The sequence below is a fragment of the Nesoenas mayeri genome (assembly GCF_963082525.1).
Source record: "Nesoenas mayeri genome assembly, chromosome: 1".
NCBI lineage: Eukaryota > Metazoa > Chordata > Aves > Columbiformes > Columbidae > Nesoenas > Nesoenas mayeri.
This window is the reverse complement of record NC_137541.1, coordinates 194,288,685-194,315,287: the sequence shown is the minus strand read 5'-3', so window position 1 is coordinate 194,315,287 and position 26,603 is coordinate 194,288,685. Positions and strand designations below refer to the sequence as shown.

General features: G+C 41.2%; 1 protein-coding gene across 1 annotated transcript in view; it reads right to left on the bottom strand.

The window, feature by feature from the left end:
• XPO4 (exportin 4) overlaps positions 1–26,603 on the bottom strand; it is a gene marked incomplete at both ends in the record, with an annotated part of 77,235 nt that overhangs the window by 39,602 nt on the left and 11,030 nt on the right. Inside the window, 3 exons of the mRNA XM_080349065.1 lie at positions 10,465–10,603; positions 10,865–11,006; positions 14,416–14,521. Coding sequence (XP_080205191.1) covers positions 10,465–10,603; positions 10,865–11,006; positions 14,416–14,521 — 387 coding nt within the window. The remainder of the gene's footprint in view (positions 1–10,464; positions 10,604–10,864; positions 11,007–14,415; positions 14,522–26,603) is intronic.

Sequence of the window (26,603 nt, the reverse complement as noted above, 5' to 3'; positions counted from 1 at the left end):
GCTTATCCTAAAACACCACTTCAAAACCAACCTTCCTTTATGGAACACACTGCTCCAGCCTTTGTTGCTGTTTTTTGAAATAAAAAAGCGCTTTTTTTCCTGATGCCAAAGTCCAGTAACCATCATCACCAGTTTTAATATATTTTTTAACTGATCATTACACACAAAGGGGAGTAATTATTGTATGATGGAGATGCAAGGAGTACTTCAGAAGCGTGCCACACGCTGCTGCAACCAGCACAATAGAAACTGTATACCGATGAGACGAAAACACTTTTTGTTAAAGAGACGCTCTTAACGAAAACCTTCAAAATTACTGGCTATCCTCCCAGACTGTTTGGAGCCAAGGTGCCAGGGATGGACAGAGGGATAGGAATTGTTAAAGGGTCATGCATGCCAGCAAGTGTCCAGGGGTTAAACAGAAATATGCACACTACCTCTGAACACCCGAAAGATTAAAGTGGAGATGATACTATTTATGCAAGCTCATACAACAGCTGAGACCAGTGCCATCCACCCACCAACTGCAACATCTTTGTTCAGAAATGCCTCTGAAGTCAGTACCTTGACCCTCCAGACAACTAGTTATCTTCGCCACTATACACTAAATTAACATTCTTACTTGCTAAGTAAGTCCCAGATAGATCAAACATAGTGGCTTTGCGATAACAGATGGGTTTTCTCTTACACTGTACAATAAAGTTGTACAGTGGGCTTGAATATTGCTGATCAGTTGGCTAAATCAAAGTTTTCCCATTTTAAAGAAATAACTGTTTACTTCAAGTGGACTATTTTTCATCTACAGTCACCACTGTCACACATCACACATGATAAAAGCAACATTTAGCTGGTGAAAACCGGCATTACATTTTAAACTATTTCAACAAAAAACAGTTTGACAGTTCTATACTAGACTTAGAAATATCTCAAATTGGCTCAGACATTTCTGTTTTTAATTTCTGTGTAAGCAGAATTTTTTATTTAGAGAAAGTCCAGACTTGATCCAATATTAAAAAGCAATAGTGTAGGCTAACACTAAGTTTTTAATCCAACATTAGAAGTTCTATATGTAAAGAATCTGGAGACAAAAAAACAAAACAAAACACCACCAAATCCAACCAAAACCAAACACCCTCCTCTGCACACTCACCCCCAAGCTTGACTCTAGAACAATGCTTCAGACAAACATACATGTTTATAGAGGAATAACGCAAAGTAGCCACAGAACACTGGCCAGTTTCATCATGTGCCAGGAGATGCAGAGGTCTCTCACAAGGCTCTCTAAAGACTTCAAAATTCAGGCTTCTATGCCTGAATTACTGACACATGGATACTTTTCAGCTTGGAGAAGCCACAATGTAAAGACATCAGCAGTTACAATTACAAATCCCTACAGTTTGATGCTCTATAACATCCCATGATCACCATACGTCATTGATGACTACGACAGTACAATAGCCTGGCTAAACCTACACTGCTTCTGCCTTATCGTGCAAAGATCTTCAGACCACACCACCATCCAGCCCAACATGGGACAAGCAGGGCAGCAATGAAGTCCACCATCATTTGCAGCTGGTTGCCAATTACTGGAAAACAAATCAGTAAGTTTGAATGACAGGTAAGGAGCAGTAGGAAAATAATGTTTGTTCCCACTGTGGTTACAAACAGTTAATATTAGCTGAAATAAGAGACACTTTCTCCTTCCATTTTCTCCAGTTTGTTTATGTGGTATATAATAATTTATCCCTTCTGTTTGGATAGTAATGTGCTATTGCATGACAGAAGCGTGTGCTTTTTTGTGTGTGTGCGCTTTTCTCCTGATTTCAAGCAGAAATTTAAAAGGAGGATTAAATGATTAATTATAAAGAAATCTCTTCAAAGATGTAAAGAACAATGGATGCAGCTAGGCCGAGTGAATCTGCTAAGAGCCTGATAAGGCAGTGTGAGCAGCGGCCGGCCCCTTGATTTCAGTACGAGCTATGTGAGGTAGTTCTGACATCAGTACCTGCTTTGAGCATGAAAGGAATTTACTTGAGATTTACTGTATTCCCTCCAGCAACCCTGCTCACAGCAAACACTGGGGCACAGCCCTCTACTCTCCTCCCTCCCACCGGATTCCCAGCATCCCCCCAGCTCCCTCATTGTGGTATTTGGATATCTGGGGTGCAAATCCTGCCCCATTCCCTCACCATCAGAAGGGTGCGCATCCATGCCCTCCCATCACTCATCTGCGCTTACCCCTGCATCCACGAGGGGTAAGTGCACCAGTGTATCCAGGTCAACAAAGCATGAGAACAACGAATTCCCTGCAACAGGCTGAGAGGAGATTGCTTGAGACGGGTTTCCTAGAAGGCAAGTGCCAGCCCCCAGAGTCTGGCTCGCAGACAGGAGCAGAGGAACAGATCGAGACCTGTAACTTGTCCTTGCAATCTCAAGCCTTTGCGTAGACCTGTATACAAAACCACCACTGCTTCACAAAACTGCCATAAGACTATAGGAATTTATATAGACTATTGAGCATAGCACTAAGAAAGCCATTTTCATATGAATATTAACAAATTAATTAACATAAAATAACATGTGCCCTGCCACCTCTTGAAAAAACAGTATGTCAGAAACTCTGGAATAAAGCTTAAGTAAACTTGGATAAACGTAAAATTTTACTTTATGCAAAGTAACTCTACTGAAGGTTAACTACTAATATTTTGAAATACACTTTCGTAATTTACAAGTATGTTTGGTATGAAGACACTTTATGTATCCTCAATACAAATGCAGGCTATTAGAACAAAGATTTCAAAAATCTGGAAAACAAGATAATTTCATTTAAACCAATACGGTTGTGCTCTGCAAAATGAAATTACTTCCTCTTATACATAAAAAAAATTGAAAGCACTTAATACAGGTAAAGTTTGAGGGTGTAAGTTTTGTTTGTTTTGTAGTGTGTTTCTTTTAAAAGTTTTTACCATGCCACAGAAGAGATTAAGAATCCAATTTAATAATACCATACAGTAATAAGTAGAAAATGCATGTGGTTCTGGGCATCATATTAAAAGTCAGCTCTGAGTGTCTATTACGCAGTAATGCTATTAACTTCATACCAGTAAGAGTAAACCTCTGAACCTAGTTTGACTCACTCGCTAGCAATTTCACTAGTTCTGCCACAAGTACATACCCAAACAATAACCCCATCTAACAAAATCAAATACTTCTCTTGTTGAGAGCAGACTGCCTCTGAGAATAGCTTGGCATTTACCCCAGTTAGCTTTATTACCAGGAATAAACTTTATGAAAGATGGCTATACATAAAATAGAGTCTCAGCTGCTCAAACAGAAGATCAATGGGACTTGTGATAAGAGATTAACTTGGCAATCAGACACCCGGTACTAACATCGGTTTAGTGGTTTTCTTTTTAAATCACTCTAATAAAACACAGACAGTACAGAAAGACCATGCAACATTTCAACAGTAAACATTTATATATCATTCACAAAACTCAGACGCAGAAGGTAAATGCAACTTATTCCTCCAAATGGAATGTCCCCTACAACAAAAGTTAAAGCCATAATGTTTGAGGGGATTTCACACTTGTGCCTGGGCTGCCCATGGAATAAGTGAACAGTTTCATTTGAGGGTAGTTGGGTTACAAAGCATCTGAAAGGCAGAAGAGTTCAAATACAGCTTAGGAAAAAATGGACATGTGGTTCACCAGCTCCAAGGCAGAAAAGCCAACAGACAAAGCAGAATGACCTACAACACCAAAAGTGTTTCCTTCTTTCTGAAATTCAGAGCAGAGATACAGCCAGGTTGTCAGAGGCTTGATTAAATCATTCATTTTACAAAACCTAAACCACCAAGCACCACCCCCCACCTTCTGCAAGTATCATTTATACCTACAGAAAACAGAATCATATGAGTATACCTAAAGGAACAAAGGTTTCACCCAAACAGGGCAAGTAATAACATCCACCCTGTCACATTAAATCACTGCCAGCCTCAGTATTCATTTAGATGACTTTCTGCTTCCATTCATGTAACATCAACTCTGCTACTGAAACCAACGGGAAACCACAAGAAGCATAATATCCCTAAACTACCTAATTTTAGTTTGCACAAGAGCAGGAAGAATCAAAGGGTAAATCTATCAGAGGCAGAATTCGCTGTGCTGTTCATAGGTGATAAAATTCCCCAGTGAGAATGTGTCAAAAGCAATTTTACTGAAGAAATTGTTTAATGCAAGACTTCCTTTCTAGAGGCAGTAATATACTTCTTCCTTGAATAAGCACAGCTGTATTTACTACATTTTCAGAGTATCTAAATCCCCAGAACGTAAGCTGCAACTCCAAATGGAAAGGTTAACAGGATGGCCGCAGGACCAAAAGAAATACCATTCTGTACACAGAGTAACTGGGACCACTCCAGCTTTTCAATTTGTGAGTATTGCAATGGAGGGGGAGCGGGAAGGGAGCCCAGGAGCTGCAGTAGTAGTTTCCAACCAAAGAAAACCAGAATATATTCTGAAGAAACATAAGCAAGCAGCAGGAAGAACCCACTGGATTTTATCCACTTGATCCTTCCCAAATGAGCCAACTGATGGAAAAAAGCTGTAGAGCAGGGACAGGATGATAGGAATAGGACTCACAGCTGCAGTTTTGTGCTGTCAGCAGTAAGGGGCTGGCTTGGCAGCGCACCCCTTTCCTCCCATTCCCGCTCTGCCACCGGGCAAAGACGGACGAGCAGCACCAGGTTAACACACCGCAGCTACAGCGGCACGACGCGGAGACCCTGATCCCTTCCTTGGGGAGAAGCAGGCAAACCAAGCAAGGGAAATCAACTGGAGAAAGAGAAAACCAATTCCTCTGTGAATCACGGGGGGCCACAGGAAGATGATCTTGTGGCATGTGAAGCATGCAGGCTTTGGCCAAAGGGAGAAGGGAAGTAGCAGCGTCTACTAATAGTGGAAAAGGTCCAGGCAGAGTTTGCTGGAGCTTGGGGTGCAAAACATGCTTTTATTTTTTTTTATTTCCTCTGGGGACAGGGAAAGTTGTGAAGCAGAAATCAAGAGGAGGAGAAAAAGTAACCTCAAGAAAAAAAAGGTCTGAAAACCATTTATCTAGAGGTAACATATCCTTTCTCTAGGTCTGAAAAGTACCAGTTGAATCTGCACTCCTACAGTAATTGCATGAACAAATCCAAGACTTTCAATTAAGTTCAAAATAATGAATAGTAAGACTAGCCATGCAGCTCAACATCAGTTATCACCCAGCTCTAAATGTACATCACCCTGGCGAGTGCTCTTTGGTGGGCAAGGGGACCCCTATCCCACTTCTCCTGGTTGTTCTTGCCCACCATCCTGCCAGATACACCAACTGAGCTGCGTTCCATGGCTGTGCTCCACAGCTTATCTGCCAAAAGAAAGGGTTAAAATGGGAAAAGGCTCATTGTTTTCAAGTAAACTCTCACATAGATCCAGTTTATTACCGATTCTATCTACTCAGAAGGGCGGTACCTCTGAGAGGAAGACACACTAAAGAATGAGCAGCTATGGCCACTGCACTTCTTAAAGAGGCTTTTCCCCTCAAGCCTGTTCATTTGTGTGTTACCAGAGTAATAAAAGAAATATACCTATAACACATAAAAAGGCATAATTTCTTTCTTCCCAGTGAGTCCCTGATGTGTACAGGTGTGCATGTCTGCACACCTCACAAGACAGCAGAATTAAGGAAGAATCCGGGATGCTGTACATAGAAAATGGGACACACATCTCTCTTCTGGATCGTCTCTTCTAACTTCCCAGCTCAGTCTTTGAAACTGTAGCTCTATTATAAATGAGGAAACTGGGAGCTATCAATTTCTAATATGAACGTTATTAAGCAGCTAAGTTGTGGTTTTGATCAACTGCATCCCTGGTAAAGTAGGCTCTTATTCAAAAGAGAAATTGGAAAACTCTAAAAGGCACCCTGGCTAAATGCAACTACTAAAAATACTTATGTTCTAAAGTTCTCTTACATTTCTATTACCAAGTTTTAACCTCATATTTGGAGTAGTTTCTGGATCCCTAAAATTCCCAAACCAATCTTTAACGCATTAACTGAAGCGTTTATAAAGCACTTGTCAAAATAAAGGAAACAGCTTAAATATCCTGGTTTACCATCTGGTTTTTATACTCAGCTTGTCTCAAGGGCAGTAAGGTTCATGGGACAAGGTAATAATTTTATTAGACCAGGAGATACAGCTGAGGGTAGAGGGGTGAAAATAATACATGTTTTTGTCAAAATAGAAAGCCATGACAGCCTCTCCAACTCTTACTCTACCACATGAGAGAGAAAAAGCTGGACAGGGATGCAGAAGTAAAATTCATCTTAAAGGATAGAAATAAAAACCATACAGGCTAAATAAATGTAGCTACTTATCTATGCAGCCATTATTACTGATAGATTAATTTCAATGAAGATGAATGCCTAGAGTTATGCTTATTAAAACTTCCCACTGTTCATATGGATCCACCCACGGCACATCCCTGAGCAATTTTTGAGTAACCTGAAGCATCTGAATTCTCCTCTCTAGTCCAACCATCAACATTGGGGAACAGACCAACAGATTTTCAAGAGGGAAGGAACTGTTAGGATCCCAGAGCCCTTTCAGTAAGTCTTGACAAGTCATACAGGAAAATTTGGGCTTCAAGTATGGTGTATATATATGGTATATTAGAATACATTCCCCTGTATGTGTTGTAGTTCTTAAAAAACTACAGCAGATGGACCCCTCTGCATCTGCCTACTCATATTCTGGAAGAAATCTAGGTGCGACCCATATCCCAGTCCAGTTTTAAACAAAGTCCATCAGATTGGTTCCTCCTCCTGGGAATCAGTCACCTTAGCTGCCAGGATTCCTGTCCTTCTGGCAGGGATGAAGGACATGCAAAATCCTTCAGCTATGAAAAGCCGAGTATTCTAAACAAAAAAGAAAAGGCCAAGAAATTCAAGCCATTTATAGCTGAGAAGAACTTGGCCCACACATTTCTCCAAAATCTTGAAATGAGTGATAGAAACCATGTATTTAGCGTTTTAAGATTGGCCCGTGACACTGTGTCTGCTGCCAGAAGCTCTGTACCCCAGAGATAAAGATTTTAAAAAGAGATCCTGAAATTGCTATTGGAGGGAGATCACAGACTCTCCTTCATGAGCAGGAAGATGGCTTGTATTGATGTTACAGGAGGAGCCAGGAAAAACAAAACCAGAACCTCTGTTTTCTTCCTCTCATCATGATTCCTCTCCTTCTCTTCCTTTCAAACTCCTTTCTGCTTTTTCATTCTCAACAGTTCATCCACCAGTCTCGCTCCCATGTCAGTTTGGCACATTACTCAACATACTTTCAAGTTCCATCCTCAAAATGAATCCATTTCTAAAGATATTTTAAGCTAATATCCAAGAAGTATTTTTAACTAATACTCAAGATATCAAGCATACCAAATCCTGCAAAAGGACACATGCAAATGACTTAGTACTATCTACATTCACTGTTCTCCTCGTTACACCTATCTAACACAACACGTAACTGAAAAGTCTCAAAGATTTTATGGATCATTAGTGTAACAAACACAAAACCAGTACAGATGTTTGACAGGAACTGGGTGTAGGGTTGCAGGGAATGGAAAACATTCAGCACCTACTTTCTTCTTGTAAGATAAAGGAGGGCCAAGAAGCTTCAGAGCCAGCAGAGAGGAGAAAGCAAACGCCAAGCAGGACAGAGACCACTTTGCTTTTTAAAAAATTACTTTCAATTACAAACTGTTATGTAAATTATCCAGCTAAACCTGCAGCTTAAGCTAGCCCTTTCAATCATATACAGCCTCCAGTTCTTTACATTCCCTTTCTGAACGGGCCAAAAAGTGTCTTTTCCCTACTGTGGTGACAAAATACATTCTCCTTTTGTAAGAGTTTTCCATCCACTCTTTCCCTGTTACCCCATGGGCCTGACTCAGCCTAACACACATAGAAACCCATTCCCAATGGCTTAGAGTCATGTTGAAAGCTTTAAGCATTTTTAAATAAGAAGTGACTTGCTGCTGATGCCACATGTTTCTTCTGCAGCCGCTGGAGTGAACCTCAGGTAGGAGAACACAAGCACGTGGGCAGTAGATGGGAAGAGAACATAAAGCAGAAGTCTGGGAGGGACATGGAAAGGAACCAAGGGACTCAATAGAGAACTGGGAGTCACAAAGGTGTGACGGACTCCTGAAACTTGGGAGTACAACGCTGGAGTCAAGAGTGCACAGTACATCACAGGAAAGACTTGATAAAAAATGTGGAAGAAGCCAGGGAGGCACAGAGTGCTGGAAAACATCTGCTGATCTCCCATTGCCCATTGCCCTGACTTGGGTGGAGGCATGTTTTTATAAATAACTAATGTAAACACCTGTCCAGTGAAGTGCAGACACCTCTGTGACACTGTCCTGGCAGGGGATGTTGGGTCTGGATGGCAGTGCCACCCCTTGGCTCCACACCGTACCCTGAGCACCCACAGCTGAGACCCTGCCGGGCAGTGGGGCAGCCTGATTGGCATGGCTGAATGCTACAGGGGCACCAATAAAAACATCCACTCATATTTGAGAAGTGGATAACTCATTGTGTGAATAATTTCACACAGCCTCTCAAACTTACTACATATTTAGGCAAGAGGCGTGCCCTGAACCCACCGAGAGCTCAGCTGAGGCTGGTACTGCGCTAACAAACAATTTTATTACTGCTTATTATTTCACATGCCAAGTCCTGGGTCACATGAAGCTGTGCCAGTACCAGAGTTTCTCTCGCAGCAAAGTCTCAGAAGATTACAAGAACATTACTATGGATGAGAAATATTTCATAATTTAAAACTTCATAAGTACATGGCAGCATGTGTCTAAAACAAGCTTGCCAAAGACTAATGAACATATACTGTGTCTTACAGAAAAGATGTTCCATCAGCACTCTGTGTCATTTTTTGCTAGTATATTGTATTAGCATACTGGAATAGAAAATATCTTTATATACTAAAGAGGTTGTAAATATGCCATTTAAAACCTGAACACAAATACTCTGGAAAAACTATGGAGAAAGTAATACTTGTGAAGAGGGGTGGATAAAGGGAAACAAAAAGCTGAGCCAAACTTGGTCTCTGTACGGTGGCAGCGAGTGAAAGAGCGAAACGCTGCCCCTTCCCCGGCAGAGCTCCTGTGCCGCAGCCCAGGGTGACAGCCTCGCAGCTGGCGGCCCCAGCTCGCTGTGCGCTGTGCTCGGGGCAGCGTGCACGTACAGAATGCACAGTGCAGCCTCTGCAGTTGTAAAAGTTAGTTCAGAGGGGACTTCCCTGCCAACACCCAGGTTTCTAGTCACTTCACTTTTGCGTCTTTATAGAAAGATCGTACGAACTACATAAGCATGCACACCAGCATGCAAAAAAACATTGAAATCTGTTTTAATTCTGTTTTAATAACAAGGCTATGTTCCCTGGAAAAAAAAGCATAAACTTAACATTATTCTCCTAAAAAAATACCCGTTCCTACCCCAATTATGCACAACCAAAAATGGCTGAAATGTTCTCCGTAAGCTAAATAAGAGTGAAATTAAAGTTTCGAAGTGTAACTGAAATTTCCATACCCTGGAGGGATATCACTTGTGCTCAGAGGTGACACACTATTTTTAGGACCATGACATGAGTGGCATTACTTCTAGTACACTTTGATCGAATTTTCAGAGTTAAACATTTGCCGCTCACATCCACTACAACTGCTGCTCTAAATGCTCGGCAATGTTAGGAGTCCATTCCCTCAAGGTTTCTTTTGTTCAAGAAAAGCTTTGGTTAAAAATTTCAGCATGGAATCTACATAATCTTCGATTTGCATTTGGTAGGAGAAAAATCACCTCTCTTTAATCTCTAGTTACATGCCTCTATTATGACCTATTCTAAACTTATCTCCTGGCATAGCAAACGGAATTTGACTAAATGCACAGATAGATATTGGACACCTTGTTTCCACTTTGAGCTCCGTATGGAAGGTAACACTTACCCCTAGTAGTGTGACATTAAATTTAGAGTAAGTTTTGTATTTCCATTCCACGTTTCACTTCCTCGCGCCCCTTTCTCTCCCCCTACCCGTCCCCCCGAGAACAGCAGAGGCCTGTGCCGGTGGCGGGGCTGGTTCCGACAGCTGAGCACAGACACGAGGGGAGCGGAGCGTGTGCAGGACCTGCCAGAAAATCCATTCTGGATCACGCTATTTAATTAGAAAAGCAGACAAAACCCCAAACCATTGCATTAGCAATGCAATGCATCAGTAACTGATGGCTTGAATAGCTATCAACTTTATTATTGATTTTTATTTTTAGATAAAAGAAGTAGACAAGATTTTATAGTCACTAAGTATGTAGCTCATGCTGCTGATACAGATTGCTTAAATTTGGAGAAGAAAATAAAATACTTACCACAGTGGGGTTACCACTGCTGATCAGCTGGCTGACTTCATGAAAAATGCTTTTGCAGTCGATCGATTTGTCTAATGATCCCCGTTTCACTATCACCGCTACTGCTAAGAGAATCTGCTCCCGAACGTACTTTTGAAGGCTGTAAACAACATTGCAGAAATACGTTTGCAAATAATGTTGAACATCAGTGCTCAAGAAAATTTTAAACTCATTTATTTTTCAAACGTTTTGTGTGAATTCCTAAGAGAAAGCTGACAACTCCACAGAAGTCAACTAGGTGTTAAGAATGGCAGACAAATTATCGCTGAAATGGTCTTCCACTGCTATCCATGGAAACAAAGGGGTAACCCGGACTTTATACAGATTGCCACATGTTCAGAGGTGTTTCTTCTATACTTACTTAGGCCTTTGTAAGACATAGGTTAGAAGGAATGTTCGCAGTGACTCAATGCTAGTTTTTTCCAAGAGAATCCATTCTCTTACAACTGCTTCCATTATCGCTGTGGCAGCTTGAAAAAGGACATAGTCCACTTTACTAGTTTCTGTGGGGAAAAAGAAAGGCAATTTGAGTATCAGAAGACATAGATGTGTTTAGCTTGTATATATTTCTAACAAAAAAAAAGTTGATGGAATTTATTATTAGTTAACTTATTATTAAATGGATTTTTTTTTTTGTTATGAAATCAGATAAAGAATTTATACCTCAAAACACAGAGGAAACCAATAACCCGATTATCAAATTGTCCAATGTTATTTGAGTCAGAGACTCAGGAAGAAAAGTTGGCTGTGTGAGGAGACTGGCCAAGAATCAAGAACAAGAACGCTAACGCAACTGTGGAACAAAATGAAGTAAAAAAAGACAGATTTATCAGAATACAATAAGATACGATGAAACTGTCAGGCATGACAGAACCGAAGATTCTTCTGTCATTCGTGTGCTTGACTTTGCAACCGACAGGGCATAAAATTACGTGTATTTTATGGATGGCAATGAGAAGCAAGTCCAGTAACACATAAAGATAAAACTTGTGTTTAATTACTACAGCAAAAGTTTTGTGTGTTTAACATTTTCTACGTTATTTTCAAACTTCTGCATTTATTTGAGATAATCAAAATACAGCTTTCTAACAAAGTGTAGGAATTGCTAGCCCTTATTATCTGAATATCTGACCGCTTTCTATATAAATGCACTAAAGAAACTAGAAAAAGATGTTATGGAAAAAGGTGACAGTTTGCATTACTAAAAAAATATAATTATGGAAAAAAACTGGAATTTGAATTTAATTTATGTGATGACAGAAAGATACAGAGATTTTTTTTTTTTGTTCTTTTGCTATTAAAAAAAAATAACTTAGAAATAGCAGGTAGTATCTCAGTAGCGAGTCTGAAAACATTCGAAGCTCTGTAGGAAACACAGAAAGAGCATTCAGAAAAGGTGCAGCCACAGGGTGGCAAAAGCATAAAATTACTAAATGGTGCAATAAAATTCCTGAGCAAGAAGCAGGGTTTGAGGTACGGTGGGCAGCCTGCCAGAACTAGAAAAACTGGGTTTATTCAAGAAAGCCTCAGTCAAGGGATGACAGGCTTTAAATGACCACAAAATAAACTTTCTTCCCCTGATTATATACACAAAAATTCAGAATATATGTTTCCTTCACATGCAAGTTCTGTATTAAACATATCGGCCAATTTGCTAAAATGTTTTTAGGTAATTTCATCAGGCTCCAAATCTAAACTCTACACAGGTAAACATGCTTAAATCAAAATAAAGCACCTTTAAATCTGCATGGCTTAATTTGAAAAACTAAGTAAGCACTTAATTAAAAGATGAATGTTTATGTCTAACATGCACAGATCATTCCTGTATGGGAATTTTAATTGTGGCATTTTCTGTGTCTTTGGCTTTTCAAACTGCACAAAGCTTACACAAAAAGAGAATGTTATTAAAAAGAAAAAGAAAAGAGGATGGAATTTCTCCTTTGCGTCAAGTACTGCAGATGCACAACCGCAATCATTAACAGCACACACGGCCAGCGCTCGGTGTAAGCTTATAACTAGTCAGAGCGCCACTATCCTCCACATGAAGTTACTAAAGAAACACAGGACGACTTGTGCCAGTACATTTAAGGGCTATAAGCTCACAGCAGAAGAACGTTGGGCCTCATGCTTCCTGGGTTCAGCATCAGGTTCCTAAAGAAGCCGCATTGTACTTACGCTCATCCTCTCCATGGCTCTCCCTGCATTGTCCGTATGCTCTGCTCTCCACAAACACCATCCACATCCTTGTCATCTCCACCTCCATTCCAATTCCTGTCCTGACCACTTTTGTTCCCTGTCTCTTTTTAAACCCATCTACTCTGATCCTCGAGCTCCTACCCTTCCTTACCTGCACATATCCCTTTAGTGCACTTTAACTCTTTTATCCATCACAAACAGCTTGTTTCTCTGCCCAGTTCCCAATTTCATAATCATTGCCTCTCTCTTCTCACCTCCCAAGTGTTGACCAGCTGTTCTTTGTGCCCAGACTGCACAAACAATTACTCACAAAGCACAAAGTTTCAGGGCAAGTCTCTTGGTTCCAGGTCTCAGCATCATAACTGCCGCTGCCCAGAAAATCCTGCCCCACGTGGAAACATGCTGCTTTCTCAATGGGGATAGCACACGAGCAGTTTAAGGATGCAATATTTCTAGACATCCAAGAGGTGTTAAAAACAAGATCATATTCCTTTCAACCAGCCACAGTTCAGGAAAAAAAAAGGTCTGCAGTGGTATTTCATTATCAATGCTAAATTGTATTCCTTTCTTTGAAAACAAGATGCAGTGATGTATCCCTTAGCACTACAGCACTACCAACTACTTATAAGTTTGTGTTATTTACTTCTGAGCAGTGACAAATGTATCACTTATGAGAGACCAAAAGTTACTTAAGGATGTTCTTTAGCCCACTTAGAATTATCTAAAAATCAATGTGAAAATAGAAAGTATCAATTTTGCAAACCCATAAGGCAAAAAGTATGTTTACAGTCTTCAGGACCAGATGAAGTACTAACATAATATACTAAATCTAGAAGAAACTCATTTGTAGAAAAAATTTTGGTTGGGGATTGGGTGTAGGAAACGAACCACAACCTGGTCTATATATCACAGTGTAATTTAATAACACAGTCCTAGGCCTGCAACATCAACATCACAACGTTCATGAATTGCAGTAAATTTAGAAATAACTTTAAAAACTTACTGTGCAATCAAGAAAATAATATTTTAAACATAACTCTAATATTTCTCTGTTCATTCTGGCAAATTCTTTGAAAGACAAGTTGCTTTTTGTTGTTTTGGCCTGTGCTCTTTTCCACAAAGGTACAGGTTTTCCTCAGCAGGTTTCAGAGTCAGCTTTCACTGAAACTGCCCCTTGGTCCCCCAGCACCCACACCTGGTGGGTACAGCAGTGCTGAGCGGGACCTGACACGCTTACTGCTCCTGCCATTTTCACATTATTTAGCTGCCAAACTCTAATAAGTGTCTATTGCACCTGTAAAAACAGATTTCTTTTTAAAGGCTTAGAACGCAACCACATTTAGAGCATTTCTGTTAAAAAACAATAAACTTCTGATAAAAGGTGAGATATATAAAACTGCATCATGGGTTGACTCAATGGGAAGCATGAAGCCAAGCGATCACACTACAGGCAGTTCTACAAGCTCCACAGATTATACAGTATTACAATAATCATGTAGCAGAGCAAACTTGGATCTATTAAATCAGTTTAGGAATTTTACTATATGAGGATACACATTGCAGGCTTTAAAGATACCAGAAACGAAACCAAAGGGCAGCAATAGGCTTCATGCTCCAACAAAAAATATCAAAAGTGATGTTTGTATTCCCAGCTGCAGAAGAACGCCACAGTTCCAGTTATAAAAACAGGTATATGCTTCACTTATTAAAGCTTACCCAAAATGTGTTTGCAAACAGCAAATGGTGATTTTGATTTTCTAAATGATAAGAATATGTGCTCGGCATGTTGGCGTTGTTCATTATTGACCATGGAAGGTGGTGCCTGAAAGAGAAAAAAAAAAGCTATTTGAGTATTAAAACCTCACCCCAATTGTAAATACTTACGAACAATGTCATGAACTTATAAATATTTGCCTTGTTAAACATCAAAACCAAGTATCTCTTGGTAAAACTGCCTGTTCTTTCTCAGTCACGGTCTCTTCCTATATACTGCTGTGTATTTATGTTTTGTCACACAACTGAGACATCAGGCAGAGTGAATAATTCAAAGTACTGTCTTCCTAATGACGTTTCTGAAGAAAGATAAAAGCCAGATCTACATTCAATCCAATCCTTTTTCTACTCAAACCAAAAATATCATTGCATGCCATGCTCACCGCCACAGAAACAAAGTACTATTTTTCCTTTAGTTCTACTTTTGTTTAAAAATACTGATTTGTGTAACAAATTCATGGGAGTACAAATCATGACTATGGATAACTTCTAAAACAGAACATTGGTAGTAACATACTACCCTCTAGTGTTTGACATTGAAGTTGATCTCTTAAAGCCTGAGTGAGTGCTTCAATTTGGGAGAGGGGTCAGCTTGTTTGGGGATGGCTACAGTGGTTCCCCCAGCTGCCTACACCCATCCTCTTGCAGACCCATCCCCTACAGCAAGGGCACCCTGCCAGGTAGCACCCACTGCTCCACTGCTGCCCAAAGGCAGCTCCGTGGTGGCTTCTACCTGAAAATCACCTACAGGTAAAGCACAAAACTAAGCAGTAACCTGGATCACTGCAAGATGTGATATTGTTGACAGAGCAGAGACAAGAGCTGCCGCCTGTATTGCAGCCCCACCTCACCGAGCAACCCCAGGATCACCCCTGCTGCCCCACAAGGTAAAAACAACCCTGCAGAAAACATCAGCTTTCACAACACCATGCTGATCTCTGCTTTTGCCATTAATATTCTCCAATTTCTGCTATTTGGGATTTATCTGGACAAGCCCACATTATGAAATACTCTTAGAGGGGATTGATACCACAAGGCAGCGTAAGCTGAACTGATGTGCTTTTGAGAAAGCAACGTGCACGCGTAGAAAGATTGACTACAAACTGCAGAGCTGGTCGAGGTGATAGAGGAGGTTACTGAACTGCAATTGAACTTCCCAATTCAACTCCTGTCCCTGGTAATCCAAGGAGAATGTATGTGCCACATATCTTTTGGTTTTCATTTATACCTGCTGCTTTAGGAATAAAAGCACAAAGACCTTAGCACGAAGACCAAGGTTTTTAAGTTAGGAGAAATATTTTCCACTAAATAAAACATAACAAATCTGATTTAATTCTTTCACCCTTGACAAAACACAGACAACAGAAGATTCAAATACGAGCTAATAACACCACAGATTAAAGCTGCTGCTCCTCAATCATTTCTTCAATAATCTGACTAATGGAAGCATGGGAAAGCAGACTGCTGATCCTCAGATCAAAGGGGTCCTAACAAACAGCTCTGCTCCTCCTTACACAGCAAATTTCTGACACTCACAACTTTTCCAGTGCAGATATCATAAATGCCTTGGGAAGGGAGCAACAGAAGTGGATGAGGAAGGCTGCAAAAAAGCCTCGTGGATGCAGAATAAATGCTCTGTTCTTTCACAAACCTGCTCTGCTACAGCCAGTTCTTGGCAGACCCTCCCTGGATAGCGATTTGAGCATATACAGGACAGCTCAACCTACCAGCTCTGGGGACAAAGGAGGGTTTGTCCCTGCCCAGTTGCGGGCTGGCGGCGGATCACGCTGGGCTGTGCACACACAGAGGTGGCAGCGTGAGCCCATCTTCCACGCGCTCGGACCGGCAGGCTGCATGCAGACCTACGCACAGCAACGCTTCTGCACATTTGGGGCATTACATGCTGCTGAACAACTGACAAAGAAATAAGCTCCGTGGTGGTACCCACAGGATCACAGAATGGATGGGGTTGGAAGGGACCTCTGGAGAACATCTAGTCCAACCCACCTGCTAAAGCAGGTTCACCAGAGCAGATCACACAGGAATGTGTCCAGGCAGGTCTTCAGTGTCTCCAGAAAAGGAGACTCCACCACCTCTCTGGGGCAGCCTGTGACAGTGCTCTGACACCCTCAAAGAAGTTTTTCCTCACATTCAGATGGAACCTCCTGTGCTTCAGTCTGTGCCCGTTGCTCCTCTTCCTATCACTGGGCACCACTGAAGAGAGTCTGGTCCATCCTCTTGACACCCACCTTTGAGATATTTATAAACACTGATGAGATCCCCTCTCAGGCTTCTCTTCTCCAGGCTGAACAGACCCAGCTCTCTCAGTCTCTCCTCACAAGAAAAGTGTTCTAGGCTCCTAATCACCCAAACCCTTCCAGGACACTGAGCTTCAGTGAACTCCCGATGCAAAACCACAAACTTCTAATAACTTTTTAAGCAAATTTAAACCTGTAAAGAAGCTGCCTCACTGAACTGGGGCACATGACACTTCTGTGATAAAAACTCTTTGACTGTTACCAGCCAACCTGCTTTCTGCAGTCTCAAGGGTGGTAGTTCTCTGTGTGGGCTCTAACTGCAACAGAGCCAGCTGTATTGAATGTCAGAAGAATATTTGGAGCAGGTTATCAAAAACACAGGAATGACCTATACAGCCACAGCCCAACATACACTTCAGTCAGTCCTATTGCAAATAAACCAGGACAAAAAAGCTGTCTCCACTTTTTTTTCCCCCCACTGCATGGGCAAACATTTGTGCCAATGCACAGAGAACCAGACTGAGGAAGTGATCACCAAAAGGCATCCCACCTAAGGCAGGGTATTTTACTTCTGGACCAGTCCCCCAACCTGGTTCACCACAAGCCTGCACAGGAGCTTATGCCAGCACAGCACAGGATGTAACGGCTGGTGACACGCTGCTTTTGTCAGCACCAGTCACCATTCAAGGCACATTTAATCTACAGCCTCTGGTACTGTGCAATGCCACCGGAATACTCTCAAGTCTCAAGTGACACACAGCTTTGGTCCATGAAGTTTTGTGAGAACTAAGAATAAAATTTCTTGAGTCAAGTGACTTATTTTAGTAACTCTGCTACCAAAAAGAGAGGCCCCACTCCTTTCTTACTCTCACCTGCATGGCCTTGTCATCTCCTTGCTTTAGCCCTTCTATCAACTAGCCCACAAAAAAAAAAAAAAGGTAATAAACACTCTTTTGTTACTTCAGTAAATACCAAGAAGTCAGACAAGTGCCAGAGCCAGCCCAAGGACAGGGAGAAAAGGAGTGGAGTGACACTGCCCTTCCCGCAGCGCTGACCTTGCAGCTCCCAGCTCCGCAGTCTCGGGAAGCATCACTAACTGCAGCCACGTCAGGAACAATCCCTTGGGTATGAGTGACAAAGCATAACATCTTGCAAGTCTGGGGTCATTTATATTCGCATTCTTAGAGCAAGAAGAGCAAATCAAGACTACCTGATTTTGAACCTATTTTGCATTAGCAAAGCATATTTGAGTTTAAAAACTGGTATGATCTCTACAGGACATTGTTTTGTAACACTTAAGGGCACTTCCAGGGACATAAATCATGGCACCACTAAAAGAGAAGAGAAACTTAAGGTTTAAAGGGAAATACCCCCTTGTGCTTACATTAACCAGAAAAGAGACCTCTGTCTTTACATTATTTTAACTCTTCTGCTTTTCTGAACTCTGATTATGCAAGACCTTTGACACCTTGGAAAGGCATATGGCACATCATATTTCTCTATGGATTTTTAAAATCACAATAATTTTTATGCATTTCAACTCTCAAAACTGTCCAGAACAGACCTGTGCAACAAATAAGCTTTCAACTGTGCTATAGAGCCACCAGAGGGAGCTTAAAGCTCACAGCCTGCTGTCTTTCCTGCACGCAAACAGCAGTTATCCCTACAGAGAAAGTACTATATTTTGAAGTGCAGCTAATTTAAGGCTTCAGAGGAAAGCCCAGCATACACATATTCTGTGCACAAATTTCAAATTACAAGAACACTGGCTTAGGGGAGCCCGAGGTCCTTGAAGACAGCGTGCAGCATCCCCTTGGCACATCAGGGTTAGAAATGTACCCTAGGTGCCCATTGCACTTGGAAGAACCTCCCAAAGTACCCACACGTCCACTGTTTTCGTTCTAATTGTCTACTTCAAACTCTTCTGTGTCACCCAGATTACAGGGAATTAAAAATCAGTGTGATAATGGTCAGATTCTCTTGGCATGCTGAAACGATTTCCAGCTACACTGCCTTCCTTTCTGCACTGCCTGACGGTACTGCCAACACCCACCTGCTTTCTCCTTTGTCTTACGAGAAACCTATAAAAAGTTCTACAGGACAAAGATCTGGTTTTAGCACAGCAAGATACTGCCCTGTAAAAACAGAGTTCCTAGATAACACAAATTATAAATAAAATTACATCATTTTCAGCTACCCAGGCTGTCTAGATATAGAACAGGAACAGCAACAGCAGCACCTACCAACCAGATCCATGAGGACTATTGGCAAAACACTGGAACATTTCCCAGAGAGGCATGTCCCATCCCTGGAGACATTCCAGGCCAGGCTGGACGGGGCTCTGAGCAACCTGATCTAGTTGAAGATGTCCCTGCTCATGGCAGGGGGTTGGACTGGATGAGCTTTGAAGGTCCCTTCCAACCCAAACCATTCTATGATTCTACGACTGACTCAAATGGCGATTATTCATGCAAGGGAAAGAGAAACTGACAAAAGACTAGAAACACTCAGGCAGACTAGCACTAAAACTTTCAGGACCACTAAACTTAACTGAAAGCCTGGACAACTAATAAGAAAGTAATGTAACTCCTTCCTCCCTTTCATTTTAAGCAGTTCATAAAACAAACAAACAAAACAAACCATAGTTTGTTCTACTTCATTATGTCCTGCTATCACTAGTCTGAACAAAACAAAAAAAATAAGAGAAAAATTAAGGTAATGTATTTGATGACAAAATTGTAACAAAGCAAATAAGCATCTTAGAAGATCTAAATCCTGCATGTGCTTACAAAAATCCCATACTTTCTCTGTGTAGTTGTGAAAAACCTTTACTGTGTTTTTGTCTGTTCAAGGAAAGAACATGGGAAAGTCAAGGTCTTCGCTTCCCTTCTCACTCTTCTTCTTGGAAGAACACAGACAATTGTGATGATTCTCCTCAAGCCACTGACAGTAAATCAGCCAGTGGGAAAAAAATAATGTTTTTGAAAAGAGCAGAAACTGTAAACTTTAGGAGAAAATAGCCTGTGAAATCAAGTGTAAAAAACTCCTTTACAACCCACAGTCAAAAAGAAGAATGGGGAAAAAAAGAAGAAAAAAGAGATGGAGGTTCTCTGTATTATTGTAAATGCAGGACTGAGTCCTCAGCAGTCAGCATCTCTCTTATACTTGGGATACAAGCAGACTGATGCAGTTTGAAGGAATGTGTTGGCACAGATCAGCCAAGCAGAAAAGCTGTCCAAGCCATACGTACAAACACATTTTTCTGGTGTGGTGTAAGCATGCTCCAGCTTTCTTTATGAAGACTAAATGCACAGGGAATAGCTCCTCCTGTACATAGAGATCAGTTCTACCAAGAGTGAATCCCTCAGTCTCCATCTCAGATGCAGGCAAATGTTTCAAAAGTTGGGCAGCGAACTCCAATGGCAGGAAGAGAGAAGGATTAGGCTCTTATATCCTTGATCAGATTCTTAATGGTTTCCTTTCACAGACACACAAATCACCCTACATTTGTTTTTTCACCTTTTGTACATCAAAACAAACACCACAATAAAATCAGCCCATTCTCAGAAAATAATCTATCTCAGCTTTCATGGGTATTACTGCAACGAGACAATTATTTTGGGAGGACAGAACTATCTTATAAAATTAATCCCAAATCACATTTTGCCTTCTTTGACCAGACTCTTTACAAAAATCCAAACATAACTTCCATACAAGATTTTCTTTCCCATGGAGAACCTCATAAAGACAAGACTTTCCATCAGAAATAAAAGTTGCTCCTCACTGAGTCCAAGGTCAGCGCACTCACTTTAAATCCTCCTTCTCCCCCTTCTTACCACTAGGAGAATGTTGCAAGAAGCTGCATCGACCCCCTCCCTACCAACAAAACCAGAGGTGCGCCAACGTTGGTCTTAACTATTTACCTCTGGCAATCTTAGTACAAGCAATCCATTGACCTGAAAAAATGCGGAAATCACAAACACAACAAATTAACAATATTAAACCCTCCAAACAGCCCAAGTTCCTCAACAGCCACAAGAGCACTGGTAGGTTTTTAACCAGCTTTCCCATTCTTACTGCCTGCGACCATTGTTCTGTATCATGGGAAAATAAAGAGCAGCACCTGATACAGAAGCACTCTTTAATTCAATAAGTTTATATATTGCCACTTTTTTCCTTTCCAAAATAACCCAACTTTATTTCTTCCTCATATAACACAAATTTCTCATCTCTAACTCTGGTGTCTGCTCCTCCCTTGATGGCACACCATCTATTTAAATGACATCCCATTATTCACTGATGCTACAAGAAAGGACAGCACAAGTGGGAACAATTAAAAAGGCTAAAACTTTGACATACGTTACCATAGGCAGAAACTGATTATCACAAACAGATACTACAAATAATTTAAAATATTAATTCATAGTGACACTCAGAACAGGAAAGAAGTAGATATGAGGAAGGGTTAGACCAGCTGTCATTTGGAAAATACACACATGACTAAGAAACATCTAGTGAAGGTACATGTAATAAAAATAAGGGGGCTGCAGGAGGGTGTTTTAAATAGAAGTAGTTAGATGCATACATAATTATGACTTATCAGGATGGAGAGTGCCCAGCAACAAAGGTAACAAAGACATGAGAAAGGTGGCAAATAGGCTGCAAATATCAGATGCTTTTGCAATAAGACTAAAGTTGAAGTCACTGTCTATTTTCCAATAACAGTCTGAAGCAGTAACACCACATCCACATTTGAAGTCTTATTTAGTTACCAAGTTTGCACCATTATCTCTGCATCATACTTTTGCTAAGAAAAGTCCTGTCCGTGATAGTGTATAATAAAGGACAGGAGGAACAGCATTCATTCCTTGAAGACAGAAAAGTTTGCTAGGGACGCATTCTGATTTTTCAGACTTTTGCTACAGCAAGACAGCACTGAATACGACCAAATTCAGCATTTTTCTGTGATTACACTGGGGGAAATCTTCAAATTAGCATGTCACAAAGAACAGTCACGCACTCCTTCAGATTTTGCTGCTTAAGAGAACACAGAGATAGTTCAGCAGAGTGTTTTAAGCTGACACCCACAGTGTTCCCACCTACAAAAATGGTCCCCTATGAACAGTACAGCCTAAACACTAGTAGGATTATGGAAAGGCAAACATACCTACTAAGAGAACTTTCTTGGGTTTAAAAAAAAGTTCACATTGCTTGTACCTGCTACTACTAGAGCCAAGAAGGAGCTTTCTTGCCAAAGGCAATGTTTATGTCTCCAAGTGAAGTACAAATTCAACAAGGATAGAACCTTCGTAAAATTCACCACAAACTCTCAAACTGAGCTTCCCCAAATATGTAGGGGAATCTGGCCTTCCCTATAGTCAAGAGATAAAATAAAACTGATCTGAACTCCAGTCTGTGGGCCATTACCGGCTTACAAAAAACCCGATTAAACACATTAGCTTTCTTCAGAATGGTGTTTAGACTCTGTGCTGCAGAGAGCCTGGACGCCCAACAGACACGAGAATAAGAAACTGGATCTCTATGAATATACAAGGATAAGCAAAAGCCACCACAGACGGCAATGGCACTGCTGGGTCTGGACCTTGCTGACAGCCACCATCAGGCGAGACACGCTCGGAGAAGCGAGGAACAAAAGCAGCCCAGATGGCTCCCAGCATCTCCCAGCAGGCAGGGAGGCAGGCAACAGTGAGGCATATGCAAAGGAGAGATCAGGAGGGAACTCGAGAAGCATGTGCAGGGGAACACCACGTGACGGTGATAACCCAGATGAGGAGTATGGGCAAAAATAGATGGAGAAAGGGATTTAAAACAACAAAACAAAACCAAAACACAATGGCAAGCAATAATTTTTAACTAGTGCAACTACTGCATTCAGGACAGCTAAATATATTACTCTGTGTAAGCAATTGTTATAGCTACAACATACCTACATAATCAAAAGTCATGAAATCTGAACTTGCTGTGCTCTTCTACCAGGATGCGCAACCCCTCCTAAAAAACAGACTTCTATTTCTTAAATAACAAAAATTACATTAAGATAATTACTCCCCAGCACAGTTCTGCTCTACAGGTGAGTAACAAAAGATTCAGAATCTCAAAATAAGCAGATTCCAAGTTTAACTCCAGCAAAGTCACATAAAAGATTCAGAATCTCAAAATAAGCAGATTCCAAGTTTAACTCCAGCAAAGTCACATAAAGCAACAGGCCCCAAGAATGTATGACCATGACTTCAGTGGAGCCAAAGCCATAAGAAGCTTCCACCCTGGTTTTATCAGTAACACTTCAAGTGTTTTAAATAAGCTTCTTCCTACAGCATACCACAGCACATTCAGTGAGCATCACTTGCCTTATTAATGGCTAATCAGAGAGATCAAACACAGAGACAGGCACAGAGAACCAGATGACCAGCCACACTTTTGGTCTCGGCTGCTCACCCCAGTCCCTGTCAGACACCGATACCTGGCACAGGGGTGTCTGACCCGCTCGTGTAGCAGATGCCACCGGCCAGCAGCAGAGGCTACACAAGGATGCTCAGCCCCACGGCGTTCGGCAACGGCTCCACGAGGGATCAGACATTCCTGCCTCGGGCACCAGACGGTACCAGGAGCAGCTTCTGCTGCCCGGTTCAGATCTGTCATTGCAGGACCAACACAGCCTTGAGTGAGAGCTGAGTTACTGCAGAAAACCCAGCTAGCACAATAAACAACTTGAGCTGTGTTCCAACTGCTTCCTTCGCACTTGCTTTTTGGGATAACCATTTAAATGACAGCAGTAACTCATCTCCCAACTTAAAAGACACCCAAGATTATTTTTGAATAGGTAGGAAAGATGCAGTAAATGGCTTCTGATCAGACTTGTAAAAGAGGCGGCATGGTGGAAATTTAAGACTTTCTGAACAAGTACTTCATTTGATTAAAAAAAAAAAAAAGTCTTTCTCTTAAAGTTATTATAATTTGAATTATTTAAACCCCTGAGTGCCCAGTATTTTTCAGCATATATTTGGAACATATGCATGACTGCTGGAGGAATTACCTCCTACACACCTACTCACGTCTTGCTTTCATGAAGAAGCTTAACAATAGGAAAGAAAGATTATTTTTTTTGTCTTTGTATGAGTTTTTGCTTTGTATTTTGGAGCTGAAGTACTTTATTAAGTTTTTGCAAATAAAACAGGAGGTATATCGTGGTTTGTGATAAGATGTATTCTCAGTTTTGACATGGTCTCATATAACATAATATATATACACATTAATTGACTAGAGAGCCAAAGTAAATCATTACCATCAATATCAAACTCTCTTCTGAGATAAGAGTTCCTCTCCAAAATAAGCAAAAAAAAACCCTACCAAGATTTTACCCCTCTGCTAACAACTTGACCCTCAAAGACGGTCAACTACAGGTTCTGCACTGAAATTACCATTCATTTACCTGCACAATACACTTCAGATACATGACTCATGGTAACCAGTCTGCAGATGAACTATCCTCACTGTATGAGGACACGGCTTCCACTGCCCGCATCTGCTTCTCAGCATCAAAACAAGTACCTGTGACCTGCTGCTTGAAGAAGAGCGGGTAGGACTTGACAGGCAAAAGGGAAGAGGGTGGTGTGGAATCTTTGAGGAAGAAGAGAAAAGAACAATGTTGAAGGCACAGCCCTCAAGTAGCTGTGGTAGGACACTGACAAACAGATGTCTGTAGCTGGTCTGTGTATTTATGTGAGCTGTTCGTTCACTATCAGCTCTGACAGTTATCAGTCTCCTTACAGGATTCATTCAGGACTTTCTCTTTTCTGACAACTGTGCACATTGCTCAACAACAAAATCCACAAATTCAACTAAACTAACAAGTACATTGACTCATGCCAGCCTTCCAGAAGCACTAGGGGAACAGGATCAGCCCAGACTCCATCCACCCTATAGATGATTGCTCCAGCAGAATTCAGAAAAAAGACCAAATTCTGCATGGAAAACTCTGCACATCCCAAGAGTTAAAAGTTTAAACCTGTCAGTGTTGGACCCAACTTACAGAGCCTCATGTAAAGGGAGCGCAATAGCAGCACACGCAATTGTCACAGACCTTACAGACACCACAGTCAAGATCTGGTTTTCTTTTTAAATCTTAATGCTTGCTTTATAATCTCTGGGTCAATAATATGTTCCAAATTGGTTTCACAAAAATTTGGTGTAAACTTTAACAGTCTTTCACCTCTCCAAGTTTAGGCAATGAAAACCAGGATACAGCATAACACAGAAATGAAGACAAAACACTTGAGAAAATTATGTGTGCACTTTATACCTATTTGTAACTGTTTCCTCCATAACTGCAGTTAGGACATCAGGTGAAGCACACTGACAACAGATAAATCTGAGAAATGTCCTGTAATGGACATTTAGCTTACAGTAATCTGGCTGTGGGCAGCCAGAAGATGAATGCTGGCACAAGGTTACAGTTCAGACCTTTAAATAACGTTATTTATTTCCTAATCTCGACATTCACTGTTGTAACGTTTCAAAACACAAGCAAGGTCCGACAGGCAGTTCCGTCTAGCAAAGCGATTTCTGTAAAATGCTCGGCTGATGGCAACAGGCAAATCCACACACAGTCCCTTGAAGTCAGTAAGACCCTATAAAGCAACAAGAAGTCAACCCGTGAAGACCAGAGAAAGAGCCCAGTCAAGAGAGAAAAAGTGCAACTCAATACAGGGCAAAGGACAAAGATAAGAAAAACATCATAACTACAAAGAACAGTTATGGAAAACCTCCTTGTTCTAAAACTTTCTAAGCCATTTAATGTTAAGAAATAAATCATGTTGCTCTGACTGCAGCAGGAATGAAACATCACTACCACAGTAGCACAAGAACCCTAAAAATATGTTACTAAAGGAATATAAAAAGTCATGAAATGGCCTCACTACAACTGCACTCGCCTCGAGTCGTGCTCTCCCGTGTTCTCCCTCTGACCACGCTCCTGGAGCTGGACTGAACTCGGCCTCCTCACCTGGCAGCAAGGAAAAGGGTTGGTGGAAACGGACCAAACTTCTCCTTCAGCTCCTGTCAATTACAGGTGCTTCTTTCTTTCCCATGCAAGGCAGCATGGAAGATAAATGGGTCTTAAGTTCAGGTCCTGAGTCTGTTATTCTAGAGGGTGGGAAGGAGAGGAGTCTCAGCATCAACTCGCACTGCAGCCTGCACTGCCGGGCAGACTGTCCCCATGAAAGATCCTTGTTCTCCAGCAAGAGACAGGACCTTAGCCCATTCACACAGCCCCTGAAAGCACAACTCAATCACAAGATTCAAGCAGCTGATCTCAGTACTGTCAGTTTCTGTACCTATTAGCCAGGACTGTGACAGTGAATTTCCAGACAAAGTTTTAAGTTAAGAAGAACCACTGTGACTCCTTTCTTACTAGACAGCAGATCACATAATGCTGGTAATGGCCGTACACATGTTCCAAAGCTCACAACTTCAGATGTAGCTCATATATAACCTATTTATCAGGCTCACTGTACATCAAATATTGTCAGCAACTGCTCTCCTGCTGCAAGAGAAACTTTAATATTACCCCAATGTGAAGAAGTATCTTGTAGTATCTATTCTTTTCTGTTGTCCAATTTCAAAATAAACTTGCTGCAACTAAAGCTATAGCCACCCACTGTTACAGAGGTAGCATTACTTTTACTTGCAGGTAGCCTTCAACAGTAAGCATGTGCAGATAGAGTAGGACATCACAGGGGCAACAGGATCACCTCCCATTCCCCTCCCAGAAACACCCCCCAACACAGAAGTCAACAGTCATCACTCCGTGAAAGATTTAAACTGAGATAACAGTGCATTTTGGTTTCTGAGTTT